The 15,037-nt window shown below is 40.8% G+C and overlaps 1 protein-coding gene and 1 long non-coding RNA gene across 2 annotated transcripts; one reads left to right on the plus strand and one right to left on the minus strand.

Annotated features, from left to right (window-relative positions):
* The first annotated feature begins 295 nt into the window (after window positions 1-295).
* LOC116250927 (uncharacterized) lies at window positions 296-9,898 on the plus strand. Its single transcript, XR_004171544.2, has 2 exons — window positions 296-656; window positions 9,443-9,898. It is a non-coding gene; the product is annotated as an uncharacterized LOC116250927 (long non-coding RNA).
* Window positions 9,899-11,162: 1,264 nt separating this feature from the next.
* On the minus strand, window positions 11,163-14,003 carry LOC116249630 (uncharacterized protein C6C3.02c). Its single transcript, XM_031622796.2, has 5 exons — window positions 13,849-14,003; window positions 12,520-12,579; window positions 11,886-11,966; window positions 11,627-11,799; window positions 11,163-11,473 (listed from the first exon to the last, which is right to left on the minus strand). Exons 1-5 carry the CDS (start codon window positions 13,868-13,870, stop codon window positions 11,378-11,380), a joined length of 432 nt encoding a protein of 143 aa, XP_031478656.1. The 5' UTR covers window positions 13,871-14,003; the 3' UTR covers window positions 11,163-11,377.
* Between the last annotated feature and the right edge of the window lie 1,034 nt (window positions 14,004-15,037).

A 15,037-nucleotide genomic window follows, 5' to 3' on the forward strand; every position in this document is an offset into this window, starting at 1 on the left:
CTTAACAAGTTGTGGGGTGTGGACCACGCGCATCCCGACTCAACGTCAAGTCGTCAACCTTTTGTTAAAGCAGCTTATTTTTTACGCTTATGCCCCTGTAAGTGTCACATTTCTACACTGCATGTCATCTGTGGGTCGTGGGAGAGGTAGACCTTGTGCGGGAACAAGAGGACATTACCGGAATAACTCTGTAAGGGATGGCTAAAAGATTAAGCATGGAAATTGCCTCGCATTAATGAAACTATAAGAGTTAGGTTATTGGAAAATGTATTTAAAGGGCGAGGGAAGACGACAGGTCGTTTCGGCGGGACAGCATGTGGCTCGAGCCGGCAATTTTTTGGATTGTTCAGAAATATATAAATCCGTGGCGTCCGAAACCCCCGCCTCTTTCCTCCCTCCTTTTCCTCATACAATCTCTCTCTCTCTTCTGTGGATGGAAGTTATTGTTGGCGGAGGAGAGCAATGGCACGTACGAGCGCAGCGTGCGAGGATTCGGGTGACGGAATAAGGACTCGTGGTCCGTCAGCAGCCGGTGCTCCGTTTGTGAAGGAGGGCTACGACGAGGAGGGAGGAGGAGGCGTAGCAGACGGAAAGGCGGGGTTTCCGTGTCGTTTTGACCACTCGGAATGTAGATTCGCCTCGTTTCCTTCGAAGAGGTAAGTGCTTCTCGTTTTTCGGTTCTGCTTGCAGAATATGATGCCTGTGTGTTAGTTTCGTAGATCCGCTCGCTTTTCGGCGATTAATTTCGTATGCTTGTGTGTTTTTTTGGGCGAGGATGAAGGTTTCTGTTTTTTGAATGGTTAGTATGGGCCCGGATTCGTTTGAATGCCGTTTAGTAGTTGTTCTGATCTGCATTTTGCTTCATTTTGATTTACCTTTGGGAATCTATGCTTCGTTTGGCTTCGGAATTGGTGATTGTTTCGGTTTTGGAGTGTCAATGCGTCCATTCGGTATTTCGTGTATGATTAATTATTTTGTTCAAAACCGGAGCAGGATTTCTCTTCGTTGAAAAAATCACTAATATAGCACCTGTGGCTGTTTTGCTTCTCTCATGCGATTTCCTGTCGTTCTTGCTCGTTATAATGAGGACCGCAGATCGAAGGGCTGATGCAAATGCAGTAGTCACTAGTCAGGAGGTTCGGAGTTCCTGCTATATCGAGATTCTCGGGTTTTCCTTTCGAGTTCTTCGCTTTCCTTGTCACGCTCACCTTAGAACTGGACTGTGTGTCTGCGTTTTGTGTTGTATAGGGCTCATAACTTCTTTGGGTTTGCCCTTCTTTTTCAGCTTGAATGGTTTTGCCTTCTTTTCCTTTCCTTTCTCGGGTCGCACCCGGATTGTGAGGAAATAATTTGTAATTTTCTGTCAGATTGAAACGTTCGTTCGGGGTCATCGGTTAGCGATCTCAGTCAATTATGGCTTTTCTGTCTTGTTTCGATGGGACGCTTAGTCATGGGTTGTCTTCGTTGCGTTAAACTTTCATTTCCCCTTTTTCTCCCTCCCTAATAAGTAGCGTTTGGCGTCATGGACGTGGATGTCATCGCTGTTTCGGTCGACATGTAAACAGTGTAGGTACTAGGTTCTGGCTTTGCTGCTGGGAACTGGCTGGCAGGTTTCCTGAATTTTCTCCTTTTCGGAACAGAAAAGCACTTCGGGCTTCTATTCGCGAAAGCGTCGATTTCTTTCAGCTTCTGTAATGCAGCTTCATTTCTTCTTATCTTTTGAGCACAGTGAGTAAGAACTACAACCGTGCCTGCGCTGATTATGAGACGGATTTAGGGGGGAGGGAGGGGAGAGGTGTTTGTTCTCTCGTCTGCGTTTCCTGATAAGCGATCTCTTAAGAGGTGGTGGGCTTAATTTTTGAATAGTGCTCGTCCTGTCAATGTATTTATTATTTGATCAGTGTCCCATCTCTCCCACCTCGCTTTTTAGGTCGATTAGAAAAAGGGACGTTATCTTTAAGCCCTTCTCTTCCTTCTCCCCCTTTTCCCTTCTCTCGTCCTTACAGCTTTCTCTTTTCACGAACTTGTTGTGCAGTTTCTTACCCATTTTGTTTCGGCGATTGGGCTGCCTACTTCGTCTTTCTCTTTTTCTATGGCAGCACTGCGTCTCCGCATGTGCTTGTTTTATGCGGTTACTTTGAAACACAAAAAAATGCTGATTTGCGTCCCGAGAAATAAAAAGGATTTGCTATCGAGATTTTGGCCATGGACCACCATGTCTTATCGATGTTTGCACCGCAGGGCAGACTAAACAAATTTTACAGGCCGTCCGTTGTATGCGCTATCGAGAATGGTGTTTCCCAACTTTCCACTTGGTCATAAACATCTTCGCTACCGTCACGTATTCGTGAAATTTGTGTACTTGTACAGCTTTTGAATAGGATAAAGTAGTGGTGTGTCGAGTAAGATATAGAACGTATTGCGCGTCCTTTTATTGCTTTTACCAGTGCTGTCCATCTACCGGACACTGAAGGAACGCTAATAATACTTCACAGTATTCACACCACTTATTGTTTTAAACAAAAAAAATGTTATTTTTTCATGTCCTATATTTCCGATTTTTCGTTTTAAAGTTTTGCTTAGTTGTTTTGTAATAAAAAAATCATGAACCATCCTATACTTCACCATATTTGGCTGCCGATATTTTAACATTTTGTCACTACGTTTCCGAGGTCCTTTTGTTTTGAAATGGTAAAGGCTCATTATTGTGGCATGCTTGTCTTGTTTGAGGCTGAAGCCTATGTGGCCAAGGCTGAATTCCTGCTGCATGTCCCATTGATCGTAGTACTTCACATTGTCTCCTGATTTCGTCTTATAAATGTGAAATCTTTTGAATACTCAATCTTTTATTCCTGCCGGCGAGTGGCTAGTTTCTACTACAGCGGGGCCCGGTAGACAAATGTTTGTCCTCTCCCCAAAAGGCTAGAATGGTGCTAACCCTAATTACTGTGGGCGGGTTGTTCTTTTGGCTTCATATGAAGCTCAGTTTCACTGGACGGAAAGAGAATACTGGCTATCTTTCAGGCCCTCCTGCTTCCGCTACTGCTTTTTGCCAGGTGGCAGGTTTGTCTTGAAACTTAATCCTTTCTCGTCATTATTGTTTTTTCTGTGCACCAAAACAGTACTGCATCCAAAAGGGTCACACCCCCCAATCCCCATCCCTTGCCAATATCTCTCTCTCCCGATGTATATAATATAAACGCAATGAGTGTAAGCCTTGAGCTTCATTTTTTCTGAAAATTTGGAAGCTATATATTCTATAATCTAACCTTTAGTTGTATGACCTGAGGTGTGGGAAATACAAAGGAGTTAGTTAGGAACTTGCTTTGGTTTCAGGTTTTAGGTGTCACAAATATAGAAGAAAAACTGGGCTACATGTGGGTTGGTTATATGCGACCAATACTCGACATACAGGTTTTTACAAGATTTGGTTTTATCCCAGCTTTGAAGAACGTGATAAGGGCCGGGTTTTCCACTGCCGTTAATTCTTCCTGCCTCTTTTCATCTTTCCATGTTTTCAGCTTTTGATGGTTGGAAATATATTTTTCAAAAGTAGTTTTCAGAAATTTATTTTCGAAATTGGTGAATAAAAAATAAATTTCCTTATTTCCAAAATCAGGTTGTATTTGTTAACTTGAAATTATTTTTTTGAAAACAAATTTTATCGTTTGTTAACTTGGAATTAAATTTTTGGAAACAAATTTCCTCCTCTCTTTTCCTTTTTTCTCCTCCTCGCTTCTTCCTTCCTCCTGCCCTTTTTCCTCCTCTTCCCTTCTTACTCCCAAGGCCCAATCCCTTCTTCCTCCCTTGGCCCCTTGTTCCTCTTCCCTCATTCCCTTCCTCCTCCTTCTTCTTCATTCTTTCTGAACCGGAAATATTATTCCGGCTCTCTCCTTCTTCCTTCTTTCTGAACCGGAAATATTATTCCGGCTCTCAGCTGGAATAATATTTTCAGAAATATTATTTCGTTTTAAACCCCAACGGTAAAAAAAAAAAATCCATGTTTTATGCAACTGGAAAAAATTTGAAAATTTGAATTAAATTTTTTATACTACACTAAAATTCCAGCCTATCAAACGCTACCTGTGTCATGGTCACAACCGTTTTCCGAACAAACTACCGGACGGGAACGACCGGGAAAAATACTCAACTCTAAAATTCGTTGTGCTTGGAATTAGATCTATATAATAAAGTTCTTCAATTTCCTTCACGTCTGCTGTTTGCTGGCCATGCAAGGCAGGCAATGGGCGGCACTGGGGAGTAGACAACGAAAATCGGCTGATCTTTTGTTCGGTTTTTGCTTTTTGTTTTTCAGCACTGCAGCCGGTTCTCAGCTACTGAGTGGCCTCTGACATGAACGACCCTGTTTGTCTCATTTTCCTGCCAGTAGTCGGTGGTTTGACTGCTCACTTTCCTTTTTATCTGTTCCTATTTTGTTTGGTCGTTCTCTTACCCATAAAAACTGTTTATAGTATTAATTTTACAAAACCGATAAACTCGCTTCGGTTTTACTCTCCTGTCATCGGCGAAAGTGCAAGGGTTCTGTATAGCTTCCCAGGATACAGATTAATTTCCACATCTCATCTCCTTATATATATATATATATATATATATATATATATATATATATATATATATATATATATATATATATATATATATATCCAACCAACATATATATATATATATATATATATATATATATCCAACCAACTAGCCTAGCTTCCTTTCTATCCGTGGTTTTTGTTCATTCATCAGTCCCACCTTCGTCGTCAAGGTCAAGCACGGGCGATTTCCTTCTGATCCAAAACCTTTCCTTTGAGGTTGGGCATCGGGGGTATCCAACGGGTACCCAGTTTTTGGTTTGAGCTTAGGTTCGAGCTTTAAAAAATTGACCAGGGTCGACAGCGCTGGTCGATTCGATTTGATATTTTTTAAATATTTTTTATTATTAAAATATATTTTATATTAAAAAATTATTTTATATTTAAAAATGTTTTTTTGTTTTAACCGAATCGAGCCGGAGCTCGAGGGTTTCAGGTTGTCACTTCGAATTCGGGTTTCGGGGTCCGAACTCTTAGTTGAGTTAATAGCTTTTTTTTTCGTTTAGCATGGGGTACAGGCGTAAAGCAAGTCCTTATTGTCTGCTGGTCGATTATTTTCTCCTGTATGCGGGCCAATGGCACGTTCTGCATTTTGTATCTCCACTTTTTTTGAAAGAAAAAAAAAAAACTCATTTCCATCTTTTGCCCTTTTTCACTCGTTATCTGCGCGTGGCAAGGAGGGCACAGTCAGTTTTATGTGGAGGCCGTTCCAAATCTTATTAATCTTTGCCTGTAACTGTGACCTGACAACGGCAACCTTTCGTTTGGACACCACATATTTCTCATCTCTGCCGCCTGTTTATGTGCAATGGACGTGCGGAACTCACTTTTGTTGTTAACACTAAATAGATGTTCAAGGTTTTGATTTATTCAGTAAAAAAACACTTTTCAATTTCCTAATAACTCCTAGTTTTTCTGGAAAGTTGCCACTTAAAGATGGTATTTTTAGTTTTTCTCTGTCATAATTGTTCTATTTTAACGCGGAGCATTTTTATGTCGATCCGAGTGCAAGTTTGAGAGAAAATACCAGGAAGAATAACAATATGCGGGACACAAAATTTGTGGGCCCGTGTGAAGAGAGAGAAAACTAGTTTGTATGAGACGAATTCAAGCCCCTGGCTCTCCTAACGCCCTTGTTCCGCAAACCTGCATTCTCTTCTTCTCGTCCGGGCCGCCTCAAAGATCATTTTCTTTTTTCTTCTTTTAATTTGTAAGGGCATATACTAGTTCCGGTTAAAACACCCCGTCGGCTACCACTTTTCTTTTTCTGAAATAAAAGGAAAAGCTGCTACCTTTATATACCATATCTTTTGCTACTGTCGTGGCTGCATGATGCTGTGAACTTTAGCCTGCAGGGTCGCGGTGGTTTGAGAACCCAAGGTTGGATCATGCCTGGGAAATGGCACCACCCCATACATGTGGGATGCCTTTTGGCGAGGAGAAGAGGGTCCCACTAAACATCTTAATCGCTAGACAGCGGCTTCTAGGCCTGGTGGTCCAGATTTTATACTTTTTTATCACATCAAGACTCCAGCTAAGCCCTTATACATCCCTGTTTCATGGGAGCGTTCGTTTGCCTTGATTTTGAAATCCCCGGTTTTTTAGAAAACTGCTACATGTGGAATTACCTTGTGTTCGTTCAAATTCAGGTGAAAAGCTCCGGTAAAATGTCTTATATGAATAGTGGCATTTGTTCTTCTACTTAATTTACTTTAAGAATTTTAAAATTTGTTCACTTTTTCGGAGAGAAAAGAAGGGGGAGAGAGGGGTGGGGGGGGTGGAAGGGTTGGGGTTGGCAACCTGGGTTTATTCAAACTTATAGTATTTTGTTTCAAGACGATCCGCCTTCATGAATCGATGGCTTGAAGAACTTGCTGATAAGTAGTTAGAAGAACTTCTTCTTGAATAGCAAGGTTATTCTCATTCTGCATTTGAAATTTGCCAAGAAATTATGCGGTTCATGTTGATCAATTTTAAAATTTGTGCTCGTTTCTGGAAAATAGTTCCAAGGTTGGACCTTAGTTGAAGTTCTCCTAAAGAAGCTTTTTCGCTTAGACTATCAAATTGATCAAGATGCATGCCATTGCCATGCCTCAATTTGAGGATTTAAGTGTAAAGCTGGGATCTAAAACGTTTCGCCGTAATATGTGACTCTTTAGAATATTCAGCCTAGTTTGGGACGTTTAGTTTTTTATGCGCGTCTACCGTTCGATGGAGAAACTTGCTCTTCCAATTAAAAGTGTTACCCCACTTACTGCTTTGGTTCCAACAAACTGAGGTTGCTTTCAAAGGCTCGTTGTCACAACTGGCTAGATTTGGTTTGAAAATAGGGAAGGCTTTTTTGTAGAAAAGAGGGGTACAGATGGGTTTTACTATGAGGGGCAACGAGTAGATCAGGTTATTGATTGATTCTATTTTAGAAGTAATAAACTACCACAGCCAGTTGTTTGCTGACAAGGTGACCCATGATTAGAAGTGTTGACTAAGGTAACCTAATCCCTCTGAAGGATAATTAGATGTGTATAGCATATGTGATGTTCAAAATACTTCTCTTATGTTCAAAATACTTCTCTTTTCCTTATTATGGAATGCACTTTTACCTTAGCAAGTAACGTCTTTTTTAATGGGTTTGATTGTTGTACAATATCATTGGTTGTGTTCCATTGTATTATTCCGATTCCGAGAGCAAGAACTTAAATCTTGAACCAAATATTGATGCAACAGCTGGAGATCGATTATGAAATGAAGCTGAAATTGAAATTATTGTGGATGAAAGAGAACAAAAGGCCTCTAATCTGCATTTCTCTGGATCGCCAATTTGGATTTCTAGGATGTCTCTATGTTTTGCTTGTGCTTCCACCTGACCGTAAAAGTATATTTTGGGTTTATTGCTATCATGTTCTTTCACCCTCTTAGTAACAATGGTAGAAACTATGCAAATTTCACGTGCATGGAGCTACAACCATGAAGACGTAAGTAGTCTTTCTCGGTGCCCACGAATCATTGGGTACTGTGGCGGCACAAATGTGATTTGAATATCACTTGTGATGCTGTACTTTTAGAAAGCTAACAGGCAGCGTGCTTGATCATCAGTTATTTCAGTAACATATTCTATGACTTGAAATTCGTTGCTTAATTTTGCCGAAACAATGTTAAATTTTCCTTTTTATGTGCTCTCATCCCCATGCTTACATTGAGGAACATTCTACCTGATTTGTTGAGGTTAATCCTTGTAAGTTGAAAAAGTTCAAAGAAATAATTAGTCTAAGGCATGCCAAAAATTAGAAAAAGCACGTTACTGCGATGAAGCGTTGTTATTATTAGCCAATATCAGCTGACACCTTTCTTTTCATACAAAAAAACGTCTTTATGTATGTATGTCCGATTTTATAGATTTGAACAGATTTGTGTTAATTTGAAGGAGGTCTAACATGATGAGGTTGGATTAACCGTGGCTTAGGCCTACCAATGTGATGGATTCTAAAAATTTGTACTAAAGTTACCACAAATATGCACTGAAATGAAAACAGTTAGAAGACAACGTTTACCATCTGATGGTGAGAGGGGAGTCGGGGTTGGGGAAGACGGGTCACTTGTACAATTAGGTTGGGCTTGATCGGTGTGGTTACTATGTGTAAAGCCTTCATGGACACGTTTCAGGTTAGTGCAGGCAGATGCCCTACCTGGTCGAATGTGGCTCGGATAAAACCTGGCCGAGTATTATGTAAGAGTTCTGGCCACTTTTTGGCCTAACAGTCGATCATTTTTTGTGGGATGATTGCAAAATATATTTATTTGAGAAACCGATTTGGTTTACATTCTTTCGGTTCTGTTTGGGTGTAGCTGATCCATGCTGCATCGGTACCATTTGTTTGCGTCTATCAATCCCGACATGAGCATCTACCGTCCGTTTGGCCTCAGGAAAAGTAAATGGATTTTACCTATCGCATTCTGTTGGCTGGATGTTGGATGCCATCATGCTGCAAATTGACTGTGGCCACTGTAAAACTTGTAAGAAAGTTTACAGTTGAGGGCTGGCTTTGTCACTTATCAGCAGTGTACTGAAGGCTGGTCATGTCAAACTTTTTATCAGCACTAAAGTCGTGACTCCAGGTGTTCCATCGAATAGAAGATGTGTAACTTTGACAAGACATTTCGCTTAAGGTAAAACATGCTAGAAGCTTTCTTCCGGGTTACTCTGAGTACATTCAGGAGCCTTGCATTCTCATGATAAATATTATCAGGATGTAATGGTCGTTCTCTGGTTTAGTGATTTATGAGGTTCAGAACTTTCAAATATTCTTCACTTAGCTGTCAAGCAAGTCTTGCATTATTTTGACGTTAAGGAACAAAAAAGATCTCTAAACTCCTTCCAAATTGGAGGCACTATTCCATTTCAGCTTGCCAAATGTGCGGGTAACTTTGAAGAAGTTTCTTTTTTCCTTTGTTTATGACTACTATTCTTTCACAATTGATCGTCGTCTTGAATCCTAGCCCTTTTTTTTGCCAGTAAGTATGACAACAAGAAACTGTTGTGCTTGATTGATGGCTGTTGGGCGATAGTCGTGTCATGAAAGTGGCCTAAAAGGACGGTGCCGGTTCTTTTTCAGAGTCTAAACTACCTGTCAATTATGTTTTCGCCAATTTGTCAGACCATTTGTTTGTGGCTGCCCTTCATCTTTTATGGGCAGCTTTATCATTTTATATCGATTGTCCAACTTGATTTCTTTGGGCTTCTACTTTCTGGTATCAGTTTGATACTTTGCCTGGGGATGAAGGTATCCTCCCACCCTTTCTTTCTCTATTATATATATATTGTACGTTTATTTTTCATGCAGGCTCGGACGGTGAGCTATTGTGCGGATTTGCTGGCATTGCAAGCCGGCCATGCCGAACCAGCAAGATCGGGTAACCTGGCTTCTAGTTCTGGCTGAGTGCCAGAATGCTGACTCGGTCAAGTGATTTTCAGCTCCAGAGAGGAGGAAAGAATGGGAGCATCGAATTAAGCTGAAGACAGCGATGCATCTTCCTCTCTTCCTTTTCTCTCCCGTAGTGATATTGGCGACTCCGGCTCAATCTCTGCACACCTAGTTTGTGTAGCCTCTTGCTCTCTCCCTCTCGCTTTCTTACCATGTATGCCAATTGATTTCAATTCAATTGTCGCTTCCCGTTGGCGAATGATTTACAATGACATGGCGATATTCTTTTGGCCCTTTAAGTGAGGCTTTCTAGTGTTCGGCCTTCATTCATAAGGTATTTTTGCTATTTTAAATAAATCAGTTTTTCTTGTTGCATGCATGTTACCCCTATTGTGTTTGCACTGCGTTCTCGTCATGCTATGCCACAGACACTGGCCTTAACTTATGGTTCATCACTTTGCCTCCGAGAGCTGTGTTCGATCGAACATCGTATAAATCTTGAAAGACATTTGCATGATCTTCTTTCATGAATGCATCCGTGTGCCTGAAATTTTCACGAGTCCTGTCGCATTGGATATTCATGAGCTATCCACCAGCTGCTAACAAAAGCTACGAATTGTGACACATAATAAAGTTATCACAACTATGAGCCACTGTCAACCAAGTACAACTAAGTGATGAAAGTGCCTCCGAACTTAGTGCCATGAAAGTGGGCCCTATTCCTTCTCGGCCTCCCTTCCTAAACAGTTACCGGGCCCCCATGCGCATGTGGCTGTTAACTTTGAAGCTGTTAGTCTTGGTTCCCTAGGATTGTTAGGATGGATCGTCATGTGAGCCCACCATGCAGGTCCCCACGTTTATCCTATTTACCTACCAAGTTTCTTTGTCACTTTCAGATAAAGAACAAACCCATTCTACTCATGTTATCATTAATGTCCCATGGACCTGTTACCAGGTTTGAGGCAGACTACACAATGTTTCTGTATCTCTTGGCAGCTTGTTCTGGCACATGATGTTTGGACATAGAATCGAGTCTTTGCTTGCGTCCAACCCTTTGTTTACATATAACCAGTCACATCTCTCCAAACCTAACGAGGTAGTTTCCCCTCTTAAGTCTCTATCTATAGAATGGGCCATTACCAAGGAGCTGATCCGTTCAGAATTCGGTAGACTGCAGATATATAAACATAACAAGGCGCACCTTTGCTATCTCTATGAGAACAGAACGGTCAAAGCACTCCCAACTTTTCATTCATCGTCACGATATTAGCAAAAGCCACAAAGCCCTCTTTCCATCGACCCTAGGTTCGACGATTTTGCTTCCCATCTAAGTAGACAGCGAAGCTATTATTAGTCATGGACCTGAAAACTCTTGAGCTACAGCAGAGGACTTTGTGGAAGAGTCATGCCCGTGCTTCCATTGATAAATTTTGCTAGATTTCCATGGTTTCACAAAGCACTTTTCTTATGCTGGGAGTACACCGTCATGCACATCAGCATAGTGCTCATCATCTCGACACTACGTCTGTTCCAGAACTAAAGCCAAACTAGTTTAAAGATGTAGATCTTAGCTAGGCCGAAGCAATATAAAATTACGCATTATTACCAAAAAGCGCTCAGTCGTACTGACTCTGGAATATAAAAGCAAGTAGCTCTCTATTAAAAATCCGAGACAAACAAGCAGCAGCAAAGATGGTAACAGATAATCATTGGCAGTAAAAGCATCAACACATAAACAAATACTACAGTTTCGTAGTTGACTCATGAAGAGTGTTCATTATTTCGATATGAAGAAATTGTCCAGGCCTAGAGACTCTTTCTCGCTTCAATTCAGGACCATGGGATCCCCTAACATCAAGCACTCATCATGCCGGAATTCCTGCGGCACTCAGAAAGCATGTCCAGGTAGAATTGGCACTTGCTGATATCCGTCCCGTAGTTGTTGAGGCACTGCCGCACCATGAAAAAAGTCCTTCAGCTCAGTGGTATTATTCAAAACATAATCATATTATAAAACAGTGAAAGGTGAGTTCGTTTCAAAATAATTAGCAGAGAAACAAGTAGGCAACAGGTAACTACTACACGCAAGTTTAGTACACTCACATCCTGAAAAGCTTTGGAGTGAACACTGCATGCATCAGACCCATTTGCGTTCATCGCTGCACCTGAAGCAGCAGGAGCCTCGGAGACAACAGTTTCATGCTGGATGGTACGAGGACCAAGAACAGCATCAACAGCTCTATGTGCCATGGCACTACCAGTGCCAAAAGCCATTCCTATGAAAGATAATGATGGCAACAAGGAAATTAGAAGTAAGACATTAGACAGAAGTTCACGACAGTAGATCCAGACCGTGTTTTACCTTGAGCGATAGTAGAACCAATCCCACTCAGCATTCCACCACCACTACTCTGTACGGGTGCAGGAGGAGGAGCATGACTTGCTGCAACATGGACAATAACAATGAGGAGCATGAACGTGGACTGCAAATTGGTAATGTGAATGTTACTAATCAACCTTAGCATGCCCATCTGCCTTGGCATGTCCCATGTGACTAAGTCCTGGTGGAACCATAAGGCAGTAATGGACTAACTATAGACCTGCTCCTAAATATTAATGATAAACTGAAATGACATCCACCCACATTCGACATCCCAGAAAATAATTTAAACCAAAATGGTGATTATCGGAAAATGACTAATCAAGAAATTAGCATACGACTAGACGAGATTGAAACTGTCAATCGTCCAGGATGAGCTCAAAAGATTGGAGAACAGAAACTAAAGAAACCAGCAGACAAAAGGGAAGGTTCAGAAAGAGGAATACAAAGGAACATGGTTTTACAAGTAAACTAAATTTCATCCAGCTATTCTGATCATTAATAGCTCTGATGTGTTGTTCAGGAAGAAATGGAAAAAGACAGATCAAGAAATGCACCACAAATAAAAAATCAATTGCGCAGAGACAAATTTACTGCCAAGGCACACAAAAAATACCTGGTTGAGGAGGATTACGCACTGGTGCAGCTCGTGGAGCAGCACGAGGGGCTGGTCTTCCTGAAAATCCAACATATAACGGTCAACAAATAAATACCCATTCTATGGTTTGAAATTTTCAAAAATGCTTAAATAGGTCGGCCGCTTCTTTAGAAGGCATCAGATAGAAGAGAAAATAATATCATAAACCTACTATGATTTTGGACAATAGATCAGAAGACAAGGGAGGAAGAAGATCGACAAGAAGCAGCTAAAACCAATCCCAGTCGCCAACCAGCATGAACCGCAGTGAAACAACCAAGCATCTTCATAAGTCAAACCATGCGCACTTACATGCATCATGCAACTTTCAGCCCATTATTTTTAATACGCGTGTGCTATTTGAAGGTTGAGCACCTGATTGGTTTATCCCAGAAATGCTATTGCATGTGACTGACGGATGACTTGAACATACTCAACAATACCCACTAAAATATGCTATGCATGGGAAATAGAAGCAAACGCTTCCGACCATATCTAGATAACATCCATTACACAAATTATCTCCAGCCAATATGAGCTAAGAGCTTCCAAACCCACCACCAACCCCGGCTGCTACGGGAACACATAAGCTCCGTACCAATGTCGATGGTCCGGGCTAACAGAATTCAATTCCGTTTAACTCAGTTCCAGTATACAGTGTGAAGGACTGCATATGGCTTCATCCTTCAACTTTTCCAAACCTTAACCTAATGAAGGCGTCATATCCAGCAACATATAAAGCAACATTACATGGAACTCCTTCTGTACTTAACTCCGTAGAGCATGACGACTGGATAGATAAATTGTTCCTGTCCATCAATATCAATATTAACCTATAAAGAACCACAAGTTCGCTGCTAATCCCCAAACAACCAAAAGGAACAGCCAAACATATGGTTCATAAATAAAATCGGAAAATAAACGAAAAAGGATCAAATAGAAAAGCGCACTGTAACAATCATTAGCAGGAAACAACTCGCAATTAAAACTCTTTCCCCAATAAGAGACGAACAGGCAGCCGTAGCGGCCAAACCAAAACAGAATTTCACCACAGTTCGTGGCGGGGAAGAAGCAAGTCCACCCCAAACGATAAGGGAAATAGGAAAACACATGTGACTATTACTAGACGCGCGCAAAAAAAAATTGGAAATTGAAATCCACGACAATGTTGCCGCAGAAATATGCAAAAGACCTGCTCGTATATTGCACTAAACAATGGGAACTCGGACGAAGATTAATGAAGTTAGAGGACGGCAAGAGAAAGAGAGTAGTAGGGAGAATAGACATTTGAGGAAGATAAAGGAGTACCTCCGGCGCTTCGGCGAGCCATGATCGAGACGGTGGAGAACACAAGACAATACGAATAGAGAAAACCCTAGAGAGAGAAAGAGAGAGAGAGTCCCGCGCACCCAAATAACTTGGCCAACAAGAGAAGCCCCTTGGAGATATTTATAGGCGTTGGTGGTCGCCTCCCGACTTCAAGGAAAGAAAGCAAGGAGGACGGGGAAGCGATAGGGTTTGTTCCAATGTTAGCCTTTGGCATTCTAGAATATTCTCTACAAGCCAACGACTTTTTCATTCAAGCTCCTTTCGTTTTTTCTAATTGTTGCATAGTCCCCAATTATGCTCACTTGATTTTCTAAAGACATCAAAATAAATAAGCATGGATTGGCTTAGAATCACTCCTTTCACGGTCTCCCCATGATACATAATCTACTTGGTCTCTCTCTCTCTCTCTCTCTATATATATATATATATATATATATATATATATATATATATATATATATATATATATACTCCAAAAAAAGTGCATAAAAAAGTCGCTGTGAGGTCAATAGTGGCGAATTCATAGATTCCAGACACTATTGTTTTAAATTTTATGTGACATTCATATATAAATAAATAGAAGGTAACGAGATGTCAATGCATCAATTCCATTGTCTCTACTCAACGAAACTAGGAAGAACTTGTCTTCAACTTTTGCCATCGATTCAACAAACATCATGAGCCAAGACATACAAAATGGCAGTAAAATTTTTTATTCCTAACCACAAAAAATTAATGTTCAATTCATGAATCTAAAAAATTGAAGAAGTTGCTCCCATGCAACGGTTTGGGTGAAAGTAGTAGAAGGTCAGCTCTTATTTCAAATTCTCAATACATCAACTCCCTTATATTATAAAAAAAAAACATATTGACACAGAAAAATTATATCTTTAAGGATTAAAAGTAGGCTCGTTACCCTAAGTTGAATGAGAACTTCTGGTCTTTTTTATTATGTGATAGGATGAAATACTCACCCAAAATAATCGAACATCAATTATTTTAATTAAAAGTATTAACTAGTTTACGTTGGAAGCCTCACACTAACCACCGATTCTTCATGCTCACCCAAAATCTACTCAACCAAAATCGAAGATGTAACATATGGCACTAAATAGTCCGGTTCCGGATCTAAATACGAGTCGACTAACCGCCGTCGCCCGAAGCTGCC

Source organism: Nymphaea colorata, chromosome 3 (assembly GCF_008831285.2).
Source record: "Nymphaea colorata isolate Beijing-Zhang1983 chromosome 3, ASM883128v2, whole genome shotgun sequence".
Lineage (NCBI taxonomy): Eukaryota > Viridiplantae > Streptophyta > Magnoliopsida > Nymphaeales > Nymphaeaceae > Nymphaea > Nymphaea colorata.